General features: G+C 42.6%; 1 protein-coding gene across 1 annotated transcript in view; it reads right to left on the bottom strand.

The window, feature by feature from the left end:
* Nucleotides 1-4,963: 4,963 nt before the first annotated feature.
* The window catches only part of ATP8A2 (ATPase phospholipid transporting 8A2), a 741,784-nt gene continuing 730,564 nt past the window's right edge, over nucleotides 4,964-16,183 (bottom strand). Inside the window, exons 36-37 of the mRNA XM_027877570.1 lie at nucleotides 15,024-15,115; nucleotides 4,964-6,385 (exon numbers count right to left, since the gene is read on the bottom strand). Of these exons, the coding sequence (XP_027733371.1) occupies nucleotides 6,288-6,385; nucleotides 15,024-15,115 (190 nt within the window). The 3' untranslated portion in view covers nucleotides 4,964-6,287. The remainder of the gene's footprint in view (nucleotides 6,386-15,023; nucleotides 15,116-16,183) is intronic.

Genomic DNA, 16,183 nt, shown 5'->3' with positions numbered 1-16,183 from the left:
ACTTCAGTGAAATATCCAGAACCGTGATAGGCTAATCAACCCACAGACCAGACCATTCCCATCTGTGTCTACCAGCACCGAGTATGAAGACCATCTTTGTGTCTCTACGCTTGCTTTTATTTGCTTGGCTGTCATATTTAGAAAGAGACTATTATTTACTTGGCTGCCATATTTAGAAAGAGGCCAGCCAGCATGAACTCTGAGCACATTCATTGCTAACAAAGTATGAAAGGGAGAGACTGAGGTTTAGTATTTGCACTAATTTCCTGATAAGAGAAAATGTGCTTATTCCCAACAGGTGTGACTCAGACAGTTTGGGTTGCTTTTGTGAACAGGATAGGGTGTTTGTTTTTTTTTTCTCTTTCTGCTCAGTGCAATGGAGTCACACAGCAAGATATCCCATATCTCTCCAACCTGACCACCTCACCTTCTAAATGGGTTCACTTCTTTATTCTATTCCTGAGGTTTGTTTCCAGTTTCCTTTCCTTCTTGAAGAGTGACTAAACAAATTGATCTTGGCTTGACTTTCATGTTTTTCTGGGAATGGTTAGTTGGAGATTAACCTCAGGTTCAAATGTCTTTTCTCTTTTCCCTCATAGTGACCTGACACTAACTACATAGTGTGAACACATGAAGTATTTAGTTGTTAACCTTTTTGGTAAGTTGACTTCCGTTCCTTCAGTGACCCAGCAGAAATGCCTTCTGGTTAATATTTTGAGTATATGTGATCTTCTTGGTCTGAAGCTATGGGAGAAATACTAGGGTAACCAGGTACCATCTCACAGGTAACCAGGGAAAGGAATCTGCATTTGAGAATAAGCTACCTTGGTGCTTTGGTTACCTGGCTTGTCATCCTCCCTGACTTGTATTTAGCCTGCTTCCTTTCTGTTAGTGCTTAAAATGGACACACTATTTCCATAGGTATAGTTTGTAATTGTAATTACTTACCAGTTAGGCCTCCCCTTCTCCAATCTTGCTTTAGGACTTAACATTCTGGCCAGCTGCTCCTACTTTTTTTCAATAGCCCTTCTTGTCTCTAAGACTGCCTCTTAGATTTCCAAATCAAATGCTAATTAAGCACCCCATACTTTAAGTTGCTGGTTTGGAGTCAGTTCATATAAGATTGGAAAAAAATGTTATGATGTTGGCTCATTCTAGGCTCCAGGGAAAAAACATGTAAAGAGGACAAATCAGTCATGTTTGCAAAGCCCCAGAGCCTCACCCGTTATACAAGAATCAGAGCCAGAAAACATAATAGTTTGAATCTGTCCAAATCTCAGAGGGCAAACCATTGCTGAATGGCCATGTTTATTTTGTAAGCATAGGGATTTTAGTAGAGGAGTAGGGAAATAAGTAGAGAGATGGGGTCACTAAAGTTTTGGTCTTGAACGTGGAGAAATCCTATAGATCCTTGCTCTCTGCCCTTTCATAAAACTTAAACATTTGGCAATGTGGAAAACCCTTGGGATTGTCCTTAGACTTGGACTTTCATATTTTATAGATATCTTCTTCCTACCCCTTTAAAACAGAAAAATAACCAGTTATTTTGGATGGCGTGAGATTAAATCCTCTTCCCCAAGGCTACCTCACTTAGATGAATGTCTACCTTAGGCCCATATAGGTCAAACACTAAAAACCCACTGGACATTCACTATTTTTTATTTGCTGGTTTAGGAGCTCTGTATGTTCCCCACCCCCACCTCTCATTTACTCATTTGCATGAAGCATTTTCTGCCTCTTAATGATTATGATGGGAGACACTGTCCTTTGGTTTGACCTGGTTAACTCATTTCTTTGATGTGTTAGCATGTCAGACTTCACCCAGTTACCAAATTTCCTGTTTGTATTTCTCTATGGATCTCAGGAGATGAAGGATTCCTTACAAATGCTGAGGTTAAATCACTCCTTGAATTACCTGAGGACTATGACCCTGGGCTGTAATTCAAACCTTAGGTGAAATGTGTGCAGTTCTTTTCAAAACAAGGGATAGATCCTATGGAGCAAGGCTGTGTGAGGGATTCCTGGCAAACTTAGGGGCTGGGATCTGAAAAGTTCAGAAGCCAGGACATCAGATGAGAACTCTTTCTTCATCATAGTTCCAAAAGCAAATTAAGGGGTCATTGTTATAATAAATGGAGATTGTAGCTGCCTGAAAAACAGTCAAGGTTGGTGTCCATAATAGATACATCCAATACATATCTCGACATTAGCAACTAACACTCTGATTTTTTTCCCACTGTTTCTCCTTGACAAGTTATTACCGATTTTCACTGCCAGCTCCCTATAGCAAGACCTGAAGCCTTGTCAAGGAAAACAAAATGTCAACAGACTTCTTAGCAGTGCTCTGCTAAAACCTTGGTTCCACTTTTAAAAATATTACTCTAAAAGTGTTAAAGAAAAGTATCTTCTATCCATAATGTGCATTGATTTCAAACCAAAAAGTTTGTGAGTTTTCTTTCCTGGGAGGGATGGCAGGGTGGAGGAGGGAACCGTTAAGTATTTTAAACTTAAGATAATGGGGTATATGCATCAATGGCTCCCCAGAACTTAGTTCCAGCATATTGGCCAAGACACGGGGCTAAAAAAAGAAAGTCCTTTTTGATCAGAACTGAAGTGTTAATCCGGATTACCAAGCAGAAAGCTTCAGTTCTTTCTGCTCCACCACCCTGCCCAGTCAGTCACCTTTTCATGGCATACTTTTTTTTATCCAGTCAAAAACAAGGTTTATTGAAGATTCGCCATATTAGCTACATTTTTAAGCAATCTGAGTATCTGTGGGCTATTGGCTAGATTATGAAAATCTGTGCCGTGGCTAGATTATAAGAATCAGAACATCTTAATAGAGACAAGATGGACCTTATATACAGAAAAACTGTGGGAGGGATATAGGAGTGGCCAAGTAGTTTGGGGTGATGGGAGGAGGGGCCTAAGGGGATCTGGATGGGAGTGGCCAGCAAGCTGGGGAGAACAGAACTCCTGGGACCTGGACACATGGCATACTTTCAAAGGCTGTCTTTTCAGGCAGAATGACCTGTCCTTTCTTTTTGCCCAGATGGCCAGGAACATGCTAAGTCATCATTCATGCCCACCAACTATAAAGAGTCAATTGTATACCACAATAGATTAGGGCTTGTAATGGTTCCACAGAACAAGAAGAATGCAAGGTCTTGACCTGGGGTGGGTTTTGCAGGATTAAACCTGATCCAGATTGGGATCTTACAGTACTGATAAAGTTTGACCTGCCAGCCCCAATGTCTCACACTGTATGGCTCAGTGACAGCTCCCATGTGGGATTTCTACTGAGCCAACATGCAGCATATGCATCTTACTACAGTCTATTGCTTCACTCTGGGGAGGTTTTATGCATGACATTCTGACCTCAATTTAGAGATAGGGCAAAATGATACAGCTTCTAAGTGTGTACTAGCTAAATAAATCACATCAACGACAGCTGCTCCTCCTCGGAATGCGGATCATTCATTTGGCTCTAGGAAAGCTCATTGGACTAAGGAAACAGAGAAAGACATCTTCTCCCTCCACTCTTTCCTGTTGTATAGATTTCCTTACTCTTTCTAAAGCTTGGTCCATCTTTTAAAATGGAAAATATACTTAAAATCTCAGGAAAGGTGGTCTGTAGTTGAGTGAAAAACAATGATAAGTGGATCTGACTTGGTAAGACTGAAGGAGGTCCAGAAAGAGGAAAATATTTCTTAATCTACTCTTTCCAAACAGGATTAATGAAAGAATAATTAAGATCCTAGGATTATTGCCAAAGATTAGAGCATCCTTGAAGCAAATCTGTCCCTGGCTTCTTTTCTCCTTCATAGCTTAAGCACTCTCTTCCACCAACATACAAGTATCTTGGCATTTGGACCTTTGCTACAGGTGCATGTAACAATGGGCATCTTTCTGTTATCATTCCCTCATAGTTATAGTCACTGTGGGTACTGACTTTCCCAAGTGGTCAGCTTCCACGAGCTGTCTTGGATTATGCTATGGAATGAAAGAGCACATTACTCTCCTTGATGTGTGGGGAGAGATTTTTCTGACCCTTATAGTGATACTGGGAGAAAGATGACCCACACCTGTTATCTCCTCCTTCCTGCTGTGTTTTGCTCCTCTCCCAAATCGCATTTCAACTGAGCTTAGTATAGCAGATCATTTTTTAGTCGAATGCAAAATATTCCTGCCTGGTAAGCTATGAATGAACAGAAATTAAATGGCCAGAAAGCCAACAGTACCGTTCTTTCGTCTTGTGCGTTTTTTTTTAAAAGTGCCCTGGTCCACAGAGTGACTGAAATGTTAATCATTAACAGGCTGCCCAACAATATTTATTTCATGCCAGTAAAGAATCTAGGTTGGCAATTCAAATGAAGGGGATGTGCCTAGAGGCTGATAGTTTACTGAGGGCTCTCACTGCTTTTCCTCATGCCCCAAGGCATCCAGAGCAAAATTTGGGAATGTGGCATTGTACATCACTGTGCAGTCCAGAAAATGCAGTATTTCAGTCCATTCTTTTTCTTAGAATTCAGGATACTTGGTCAATCCCAAGGAAGGTGCCAATGTTTTAAATGGTCAAAAACAAACGGATACCCTACTAGAATGCAAGAGTAGGTTTCCTTTCCAGGCAATGTTTGGGATGTTGGGCAGCATTTTTCAATTAACACTTCATCTTTCAATTCTTTGTCCTCTCCCCACTTAGTGGACTAATGGCATAAATGTCCTGGGGTTCTTCGAAAGGATAATACCATACAACAATGTTCAGTGCTACACATAGAAATGCTGTCCTTACTGAAAAGCTCCCTTCTTGACACACTCATTGCAGGATTAATGCAAGGACAGCCCAGTCCCTGGGCTGGATTTTCATAAGTTTGTTTTTCTGGAGGAGATTAGCATGAACTCTTCATGACTCCCTCCCTGCCCCGCCCTTCCTTCCCCCCATTCTACCATTCCATTCCTTGCAATCTTTCCTTTTTCAACCCTTCCTCTTTGCTACTTTCTTCCTTTTGCCTACTTTTCCTCTTCTGTGGAGAAGCACACTCCATGACTCCCTCCACTACAGAAGGACAGGCTGGGATTGCTAACCCTTTGTCCTTTCCGGAGAGAAATACTAGAACTCATCTTAAGTATGGCAGGTGAATATCCATCATGGGCTCTGAACTCCTGGCAGCTTGGGTGTGGATTCCAGCAGCAGGGGCTGCAAAGGCATTAACCTGCTGGGTGTAGAGTGACTGTGAAGCAATCAGCTTGACAGATAGTAAGGGAGTGCCTCCTACCACATCCTCATCTGCCGCAGACCCAGAGGCAGACCTGTGCACCAGCCATCCAGAGATTGCCTTGTGATGACAGGGTTAATGTGTAGAGTATATGCAGGATGGTTGTCTCGTCTCTTCTATGATGGTAGAGGTCAGGGAGAGAGGGGGCAGGAAAGGTATTTCTCATATCCAGATCAGGATTCTGTTGAGTTTGCAGGCCCAGAGGCCAAAAGCCAGGGAAATCACATAGCTGGGACAGCTGCAGCATTGGGTTACCATGCCACCAGCACACCTGGCCTGCCATGCAGAGGGTGTGAAGAAAAGAAAGACTGTCGATGCATGCGGGGAAGGAAAAACAGCTAGAAGGGACCTAGAACGAGCCCATAGGATGGCTGCAGAATACTTCATTGGAACACCTATGTGTTAGCACTGCTGGGAAGGTAAGGGACTAAGAAGGTTAAGGTAAATGTTCTCAGATTTGTCATCCCGTTACATATTTGTGATTTTGTTGCAATCAAGAAGTTTATGTCAACTTCATATAAACAAAATTTAAATCAAAGTGAGGGAACAACCAGTCTGGCGTAAGGTTTACATGCTGCTGGCGCACTTAATCTTCAAGTTAACAAAACAGGAAGTTTCCATACCCCCACTCCAATTAAAGCAAGGTAGGTTTCTCATGGAACATAAAATTCTTTTACCTTTCTTCCAGAACAGCTTGTACTGATGTTTAAATATTGGTGAAACATAATGTTTTTAATTTCACACCTCACAGAGCACAGTCGAATGCTTCATAACAACATAAACAAAAGTTAGGCAGAGCATTGCAGACAAATTGAAACAATGATTTCCCCCACCACGTGTACTCAGGGTTTGCAAAGGGGAGACATAACTAACAAATTTGTTGCCTAAGGCCACAGAAATGAATTTTTTCCCGGTGTTTCAGCTGCTGTTACTGCCAGCCTTAGTCAAGGATACTGCATACAATCATCTGAGTCTCACCAATTCTTGGTATCCATCAGGGAAGGCAGTGTCCTACTGCACTCCAGCTCTCTGTTTGGTTGTGTCATAGGAGCGGACCACTTCTGACTGAGAGACCACTCCATGTTCTTCTTGGGAAAAGGCATATCCATCTGAAAGAAGGGAGCACAGAGCAAGTCAGTTCATGAACACAATTCAGGACACTCTGGGGATGATAAAACTGTCTTTGTACCATAGAGATACCTGTAGCTGAAATACTGGCCAGAGAAACCTTGACCCAATTTGGGCAGCTTGGACTAGCAGACCCAAGATGAAGAAAGGGATGTCACAGAAGATGAAGAAAGGGATAGTGCTACTTTGGCTTTTGAGTGGAATCATTTCCTCCCAGAGAAGGGTTCTTAACCTGAGGTCCACAGAATGCCCCCTCCCCCCAGAGGTCCATGGATGGATTTGAAGGAGTCTGTAAACTTGGATGAGGAAAAAAATTCCATCTATATTTATACTAACCTTTGGTTTCTTTTGTAATCCTCTGTATTTTACTTTCGTGCTTTTAAAAACATGATTCTGAGAAGGGGTCTGTGGACTTCTTCACCAGATTGCCCAAGGGGTCTGGGACATAACAAGCTTTAGAACCCTTGCCCCGGAGACTGCGTCCACACCGAGCTCAGAGCAGGCTCTTGCTCCATCTTCCTAAGCTCCCTTTCCTTAGGCCCATCCACTCACTGCTGAAGGGAGATGTAATAACTCTGGGATAGACAGGTTTCTCGGTTAGGAGACTGCTGCTGCCAACCTCAAACCTTATAAGATGTGTTAACAGGGGATGCATTGGTCCATATCTAGATTTTTCCTAACACCAATCAAGAGATTTCTGCACCGGAAATGCCAGACTCTGCCTGTAACTGAAGGCTTACAGAGTAATTTACAAAGTTGTAAACATGCTGGAGGAAAGAAAAAAAATATTAATACTGAAAGTTGGCGAAGCAACTTCATGATGCCCTGAAGCATTCTGAGGTTTTTAAAAAATCAGATTGATTCAGACTGGCAATCAGATATTTAAAGTGGGTTCCTTCCAGCTTGAGTAAATAAGGTAACACGAGGAACTTCAGAGGAATTTATTGATCGGCAGTTTAAGCCACAGCAGGCTCATTTCTTGCATTGTGGTTGAAAGGAAGGATGGCATCCACAACCCAGGTTTGAGGAAAACTTTAGATTCCTCTTTCTTCTCCCTAACAGCTGGCTTCTCACATATCAAGAGGTCAAGGAAAGGACTTTTAAATTGTTGGCTGGACTTTTTAAGTCAAAGGGTTAGAGAGTTATCACACTCAAATGGTAAACACTGTAATTAAATGAAAGCATAATAATAATAAATAATGATAACAGAGAGACAAATATTCTCATCCAGGCTTATCTGTTTAAGCTAGTCTATGATTACCTGACTCATCACTGACAATGGGACCATTAATCAGCAATCATCCTTTAAAAGGAGAAAAAAAATATCAGTCATGCAAAGTTGGGATCAGGCAATGTCTACTGGATTCCAAAATAAAGCAAATGTGATTGTGTGGATGACTTGACTTGATCTTCAGATGTGTGCCAAATCACATGCGCGTGAGTAGGTTGATGAATGTGAGAAGAAAAGAAAACAAAAAAAGGAGGGGAAGTTTCCTTCTTTAAGACAGGATAGTGAGGGACCATCTTCAGGACACATTGAAACCATCCATTCTGAAGTACCAGCGAGCCTCTTGTATCCCAAAGCTCTGTGTGTCAAGTTCTTGGCCAGCCTCGTGGCTCTCTTAGGATGGGGAATAGCCTCTAGTTTGGTCCACAAGCAGCAAAGCTCAAGGAATCAACCATTTTTCCCGCCTGAAGGGACCTGTTGGCTGGGTTTGTTTGTGGACATCGAGGCAGGATTGAGTGGATAGCAATGCTGGGTGAGAATTAGGAAGATACAAAGGAGAGCTGTCAAGGAGCTATGAAGTGGGAGAAGGACATGACTAAGCTGGAGAGAGAGAAGGAAAAGGAGTTTAAGAGGAAAAGTTCGTGTCTGTAGAATCTTGGGGGAAAAGAAGGGAAGGGGAAAAAGGAGGGAGAGGATCAAACGTACAGTCTAATGCTTCCCACCTCAAACTCTCAATAAATTCATGTAACTCCCTATCACCTCCAGGATCAAATAGAAAAATCCTCTGTTGGTGTTTAAAGCCTAGCCCTCCCCCAACCTTTCCAGTCAGCCCCTCCCCACCACCCACTCAAATACACAATCTACCAGCCTTCTTGCTATTATTCCTCACACAAGAAATTCCATCCCTGAACTCTGCACATTTTCTCCGGCTATCCCCCATGCCTAGAAGGTTCTCCCTTCTCATCTCCATTTCCTGGCTTTCCTGGCTTCCTTTGAGTTTCAGAAGCCTTTCCTGATCCCTCTTACTTCTATTGCCTTCCCTCTGTTGAATAGCTCCAATTTATCCTGAGTATAGCTGGTGTGTACCTAGTTGTTTACACCGCTATGAGACTGTGAGCTCCTTGAGGGCAGGGACTGTCTTTTCCCTTTCTTTGTATCCCAGCACTTAGCACAGTGCCTGGCACATAGTAGGTACTTAATAAATGCTTGTTGATTGATTGAAGAGAAAAAAAAGTGACAGAATGGGACTAGGGCTAGTTTTTTGGAAACTCTTTTAATGAGAAGGGACCCTCCCCCACCTCAGTAATTGGATACGTGAGCATGGTGTTCTTCCCTTGATCTGTACTTGGAAGTGCCACTGACCTCCCAGGTCAAAATGAGTCCTGTACGTGGCACGATCATGTGCATGTCTGTTTTTCCCCTGTGCTCACATGGAAAAAAAGTGTATGTGAAATCTCTTACAATCGGCTCTCTCAAAAGGTGTTTTTACAACCCCTAGCTTTGGTTCTGATTGCTTTAAGACTTACAGGCAAGCTGCTGGTCATCACTGCCCTGAAGCGGTCTTAACTCATTTTCAGTTTTCCCAGAGGCTTTTACGATCTCGTGGTGTGTTCTATCAGAATGGACATCACCACTGTTTTCAATCACTAACCTGGACAATGAAAATGTCCCTCTTCCAGCTAGAGCCGGGCTGTTCCAAACCTCCTTTCCCCCTCCAGCCTAACCTTTCAAACCACACCTCAGACGCCCTGCTCAGAACAAGGTACTCATTGTGAGGAGTTGTGACTTCGGTCCAAGTAAGAAGCCTTTCCTCTGGAGTTTTCAAAGCTAAATGTAATGAATAATACCATCTCCCAAGGTAGGTAATCTGAAAGCAGTCCTTTCGAGTTCGACTCCTTTGGCATTTTTTTTTTAACAGAACATTTCTAGTAGACATCTGGTTTGTGAAGGTGTGCAAGAGTCAGCAATTTTGGGCCCTGATGAATGCTAACATTTGCTGTGTGGCTTCTGGCAAATACTTCCCCTCTCTGTGTACCTTTTCTCATTTGTAAAAAAAAAAACGGGACTGATAAGAAGAATAGTTCCTGTGATGCAGAGAGATGAGATGTTTACCTCTGGAAGGGACCATGGAGATCATTTGGTCTAGCACACTCATTTTATAAATTTGGAAGCCAAGGCCCAGAAAAGAGGTGACTCTCCTGGATAGCAAATCAAGCCAACATACAAGTGGGAATCACCACAGCCTGAATTCCATAGCAAGCTCCGAAGGTTAGCAGGGGGCTCTGTGGAAGAAAGCTGCCCTCCCTCTTTCGCCTGCTCTGTCCTTTCCTTCAGGAAAATGCTCTTGGACTCATCATGTTTCCCAGTGATCAAATCTTTCTGTCCCCCTCAGGACTTAGTATAGCTTACAGTATGTCAGGTACCCAGAGGGCCTCTTCCACAGTTCTGCTGTCCTTGTGAGGGAAGTGCTTCATAAGCCAGAAAGTCTTATGTAAATATGAGCTCTCATCATCCTTATTCTCAGGTTTCCTGTATCATCTTTCCAACTAGATTGTATGCTCCTGGAAGGTAGGATGTCGAAGGCCTTCTGTAATGCCCACAGTGCTCAACTGGTACCCTTCCCCCTTTGTTTGGTCAGAATAAATTCATGGTTTTGTTTTATTGATTATTTAAACTGGGGAAACACTAGGCAGTGAGGGCAGTATCTTAAGAGGTACTTGTTTCCATTAATGTAATAATGATTTATTGGGAAATTAGTTGGATGCATTTCATGGTAGAAATTCATCTACTGTGGGAGTGGGGCTGTGGGGGTAATGTGTGAATGTGTGTGTGTGTTTATGGAGGTGAGGCAGGGAGTAGGAAGTGGGAAAGAGAAAAGGAAGGAACTATGCCGGGAAAATAAATTGCACATTTCCTTTGCAAAATTTTAAAGAGGTATGTGTGTGTGAATGAGTAAATCCTATATATTTGTCAGTGCAAGAAGACAGAAATGAATGACTTGCCCTGACAGTCCATCAGTGGCAGATTTCCTAAGCCTCAGTCCTTTCAGCCAGGAGCGCTCATTGTCTGTGGCCAAAGAAAGGTGGCTATACAATAGCCAATGATGGAAACATAGCTGCCTTTATTTTTATTTTTTTAAAGAAAAGAGTGTTTTCATCAGAAAAATTTGGATGGGCAGAAAAATGAACACTGACTTGATAGAATTAATCCCTTCTGTGTAGAAGCAATATGGGGGACTGAGGGAAGAATGTTGGATTTGGAGTCATGAGGCCTGGGTTTCAATGTACAAACCTGTGTGACCTTGGTAAATCCTGTACCTTAGTTTCCTCATCTGTAAAATAAGGGGTTGGCCTATATGACCTCAAAGGTTCCTTTCCAGTTCAAGATCCTATGACTGGAGATCTTATTTATTATTTGTTGACCCTGAACCAGTAATTTTGCTTTTCTGGGCCTCATCAGCTACTTGATCTTTGGGGTCCTTTCCAGCTCTAAACCTGTGGTCCTATGATTTTGGGTCAGCACATTAAACTGTCTGGTTTGAATGAAAGGATCGACTGTCTTCCTCCTTTGGGAGGTGCACCCAGAATCCTGGGCCCAGGCCCAGGAAAGAAGTAATATTGAATTCCCATCCTGTGTGTGGCACTTCCAGACATAGCCCTGGAAGACCTGAGTGCGCAATGGGTTTCCTTTGCCTGAGAATCTGTGGGGCCCTTCCTGTGAGGGCCCAGCATCAGGTTTCCCACAGGCATTCCAAGGGTATTGCTCAGTCATGCAGTCATGGGAAGAAGTACAAGGATCAGGTGTGTGGCCATAAGGAAGAGTTTTTACTTCCTCCCAAACATGTCCATGCCACTGGGCAGACAAAGGCTAGAGAGGTCACCACCTTGGAAAAGCAATGAAGAGGCAGCCAACCTCTTTCACTACCACCTTCTTATGATGTAAAATATCTGCTGGTGTTTGCAGAAGGCTGTGAGCCAGGTCTGCTCAGACGGGGCTGGCCACTCATCTCTTCAGGAGGAAAGAAAGGGAGGCAATGTCTTCACAAGAAACTGTTGAGAATATAGGGCATGATTTCCTACATGAACCCTAGGTAGGAATCAGACCAGCTGTGGGAGGACAGGTAGACAATGCAACCTAATAGCCTAGGATTTCCTGCCCAGTCCCCTGAACATCAGCATGACAAAGATTCATGATGCCTGCATTAAGGACTCTGGCTAATGAACTTTTAATTGCTGTTTGCATCCAAATGCTTCATCTCACTGGAAACCTCCTCCTCTTTTTTTTGTTTTTTTTTTTTTGGTGTTTTTTTTCTCATTTCCCACTTTCACAAATCTTGCAGGAACCCATGATAGCCTGAAAGTAATGAAGTGGACCTGGAGAATACACTCAGTGGAGCCAACCTGGGAGCTTTCTTTCTCTTTCCTCATGTATATGCTTCCTAAATATCCAGTCACTACCAGAAACAGGGGAATACGGAAGGGAAATTCCAAGCTATTTTCACCTTCATCTAGGCAGGACATTCGATGAGCCCAGAAGTCAATCATGCTATTTTTTTTTATCAACTTAGTTTAAATGCCATTCTCTGGTGGACCTTTTAAATCCAACTGGTTTTTGGTGAAATCTTAACAAAGGCAACAGATTTCTGTCACTGAAAGAGGAGGTGGTCATAATGATCAAATTACATAAACAGCTTTTCTGTGGCTCTTGCTTTGGAGATCCACAGTATTCTTCGATGATAGTTTGCCCCAATACTACAGAGTAAACTAAGGTACAGAGAGACTGAGGGCATTATCAGTGGATGGGATAGAGAAAGTCACACATAATCACAGAGTGTTAGAGCTAAAAGGGACCTTACTGATCAGCTAATCCAGCCCCCTCTTTCTTTCTTTCTCTCTTTCTCTCTTTCTTTCTTTCTTTCTTTCTTTCTTTCTTTCTTTCTTTCTTTCTTTCTTTCTTTCTTTCTTTTTTTCTTTTTTTCTTTCTTTCTTTCTTTCCTGAGGCAGTTGGGGTTAAGTGACTTGCCTAGGGCCATACAGCTAGTGTCAAGTGTCTGAGGTCACATTTGAACTCAGGTCCTCTTGACCCTACCCCCGGTGCTCTATCCATGGCGCCACCTAGCTGCCCCTTTCCCCCTTTTTTAGATGTGGAAACAAAGACCCAGAGATGTTTTCGAACAACTTCCCCCAAGTCATACAGAGAAGGATGAGAGTTAGAGGCAGGATTAGAACCCAGGGTTTCCTTACTCCCAGGTCAGTGAATTTGTATTACATTACGCTATTTATGGCAGTAATGAGGAAAAGAAGCTGCTTAAAGCCTCTTTTTCCAGTCAAAACTAACCACTAGATAACCATTTCTGTTTCTAAAATGAAAAACAAAAATAGCCAGCTCTCCATCGAGTTGTGAATTGAAGTAAAATAAGATTTTTTTTCAAAATTAAAAAATATTTTATTGCTGAAAAATGCTAACCCTCATCTGAGCCTTCAGCAAGTCCTCATCTTTTTGCTGGTGGAGGGTCTTGCCTCAGTGTTGATGGCTGCTGACTGCTTGGGTGGTGGTTGCTGAAGGTTAGGGTGGCTCTGGCAATTTCTTTTCTTTCTTTCTTTCTTTTTTCTTCTAAATAAGATTTTGTAAAGGCAGTAGGTGGCCCATTGCATGGAGCTCAAATCCTGCCTCTGATACTTCTCAGCCATGGGTCTTTGGGCAAGTCACAACCTCTCTCAGCCTCAGTTTCCTCATCTGTAAAATGGGGATAATAATAGCATCTACCTCCCAGGGTTGTTGTGAGGATCAAATGACAGCATGTAAAGCACTTTATAAATCTTAAAGTACTATATAAATGCTAGCTATAATTATTAGTATTATTATTATTAAAATTAAGAGGCACTTTTACATCTGGGGACTTTGTGTTCACTCTGCTTCCTGTATTGCCTGCTGTATATTCCTTCACATTCCCCAGGGTCAGAAAATGTGGTGCAGTAATTAATGTTTAGGAAATGAGGTTTCTTCCCTAAGAGGACTGACTTAGGATCTGTGTTTCATGGGAATAACTAAGCTATGCATGATCCTCTATATGTTCTTGGTGACCATTTGAGCTTTTATTCATTTATGGAGGGGGAAGGGGAAGGTTTGAAAAAAGAAAATTCTTCTTCTTTTGGTTTGCAAAGTATTTTGAAATCTTAGCACATATAATTCAAATCAGATTGTTAACACAAATCCTTTCAATGTCTGTGCTATGTACACAATGATGTATTTTTACAACGATTTCACTGACTCGTTTTCACCTTCTTATTCTGCCAGCTATTTCCTCCTCAACCTCCCTGGGGAGGGGGAGAAGTCAAAAGATGGGGGGAAGGCAGGGGTGGAAAAGGGGAGAGAGGAAGGCAGAGAGGAAAGAGAGGGACAAGGGTGGAGCCAGAGGAGGGAGAGGGGAGAAAAAAGAGAAGTGGGAGAGAGGAACAGGGAAATTGAGGGAGAAGATAGGAATAGGACAGGGAGGGAGAGAAAAAGTCAGGCATGGGAACAGCAAAGGTCATTTGGCATTAAGTGGACTGAATAGAAAGCACTGAAGCTAGAGAGCATGGATAGAGAAACCCTGAAAGTCCTTTAACTACAAATGTTCTACACAACAAGCTACTTGGTTTGTTCTCATTTGCCAAGATTTCTGAAAGCCTCAAGATTTGTTCTTTGGGTACGTTCCTGTGGGTTTCCAGGCCTCTCCTTAAAAGCTGGAGGTAGTCCACACCTCAGACTCTGATAAACCTTCAGTTCTCTAAGCATTCTCTAATATAAGAATTATCTGTCTACCCCGGCCTAGGCAGGTCTGCCTAAAGAGCTTCAGCGGAGGCCTGCTCTTCAAAGGATCAATGACATGGCCAATTCGGTGTGTGCCCCTACCGAGGTTAAGTGTCTTTGCCAGGAGACTCAGCAGCAAAAAGGTGTGAAACTGCAACAGGGGAAGTGGGGAAGAGTGCTTCCCCAGGAAAGGAAAGGAAAGGGGCCCAGATTAAACAACTTAGTAAAGTTATAGACCATCACAGGAGTGTTGTTATATTTATATAAACCAGAGTTTATACATTTTCTTTAAGGAAAAAAAAAGAATTCAAAATAAAGTATTTTAGCTTTAAAAAAAATCCTTTTGGGACCCTGAGAGAGGGATCTTGAAAACATCAGGATTTTAAATATAAGGATTTTGTCATTCAGGCATTTGATTGGGTCCCAGGGAATTACCTACATTCAAGCTATTCTAGCCCGGGGCCATATACACTAATTCCACTTCCAAATTTATGTCTCTGGGTTGGCAGCTCAGTCCTCTTTCCCTATTAGCACTACCTACACTCTTCATTAAGCCTCCCCTCTGTCTTTACCTGTTTGGCTTTCAGCCAGTTACTTACGTGATACACCTTGCTGGATAGAATTGGAACGGAAGAGACTCGGAGGAGTTTTTCTGCCCAGTCTCTTTAACAAGTGATCTCGCTCGTTCAAGCTGTAAGGATATCAAACACAGGTCAGTCTCCAGCTCCTTTAAGTCCATCTCAGAGGTACTTGCTGAATAACTTCAGGTTGTAAAATAAAACAGCCGGGGGTAGGGGAAGAGGGAAAGAAAGCTTTCCCACATCAAGCAAAATGCCCTACTTCACAAGTCATCCCCTTATTTACAATAGACGCTATCGTGCCATGAAGTCTGTTAGTATATTGGGCGCTTTCTTTAAAAAGCTCCTCTCTCATATGTTCGCCTGACACACAGCTCTGGGCTTTACCTTTCACTTCACCAATGGGTACTACAAATGCCCTTTTCATACTAGTTCTCAGAACCCCTTTGAGAGGAGAGAGGATGAGTTTGCTCCATGTCTTAAAGCTGCCATTCCCACCTGGAGCTTGCCTTTAAGAACACCACAGCTATAAATGGCACCAGTTCAAGCCTCCTCATTGCTTGTCTTTTGTAAGGCCCAATTCTTCCCCCAACTAATCAAGATAAATTTCTTTCTAAAGAACTCATTTCTTGTGTTCAGATCCATAACATCTGAAATCAAAGTGAGTTTTTGTCTAAATCACAAAGATATGAATCATCATCATCATCATTTCTGCAAACAACCCGTCCAGGGGGTGACTGGACTTTGGACCAACATAAGAGTCATGCTCCAAGATGGCTTCTGTTACTAACCTGCCTTCTTAAAAACCAAAAAAGCTTTGAAATACTATAGCCAAATGAGCTTCGTCTTCTTCCTTTTAGGATGTCATTAACAACTCAAATTTATATGGCACTTTTAAGTTGCTTTGCGGGACATGGCCTCTGCTGAGGTAGGTGCTATTGTTTCTATTTTTAAGATGAGGAAACTGAGGTTCAGGGAGGTCTGATATTAGCATATCAGAGACAGGATTCAAATCCAGGTCTTCCTGAATCAAGTCTTCTCATAACTGGGCGAGGCACACTGTCCCCAGTCCTTAGTTCCCAAAGCCTGAAAGTCTTGGTGGAGGCTTTAGGCAGTCCCTCACTTGCAAGTCAGAAGGGCCTCAGGCCAAGCTTTCAGGCCTTGAGGGGCAGAGAGTCTCA

This window comes from Vombatus ursinus, unplaced genomic scaffold (assembly GCF_900497805.2).
Source record: "Vombatus ursinus unplaced genomic scaffold, bare-nosed wombat genome assembly UNPS02014813.1, whole genome shotgun sequence".
In the NCBI taxonomy this organism is placed as follows: domain Eukaryota; kingdom Metazoa; phylum Chordata; class Mammalia; order Diprotodontia; family Vombatidae; genus Vombatus; species Vombatus ursinus.
The sequence above is the reverse complement of the archived record's forward strand: the minus strand, read 5'-3'. Positions and strand labels throughout refer to the sequence as shown.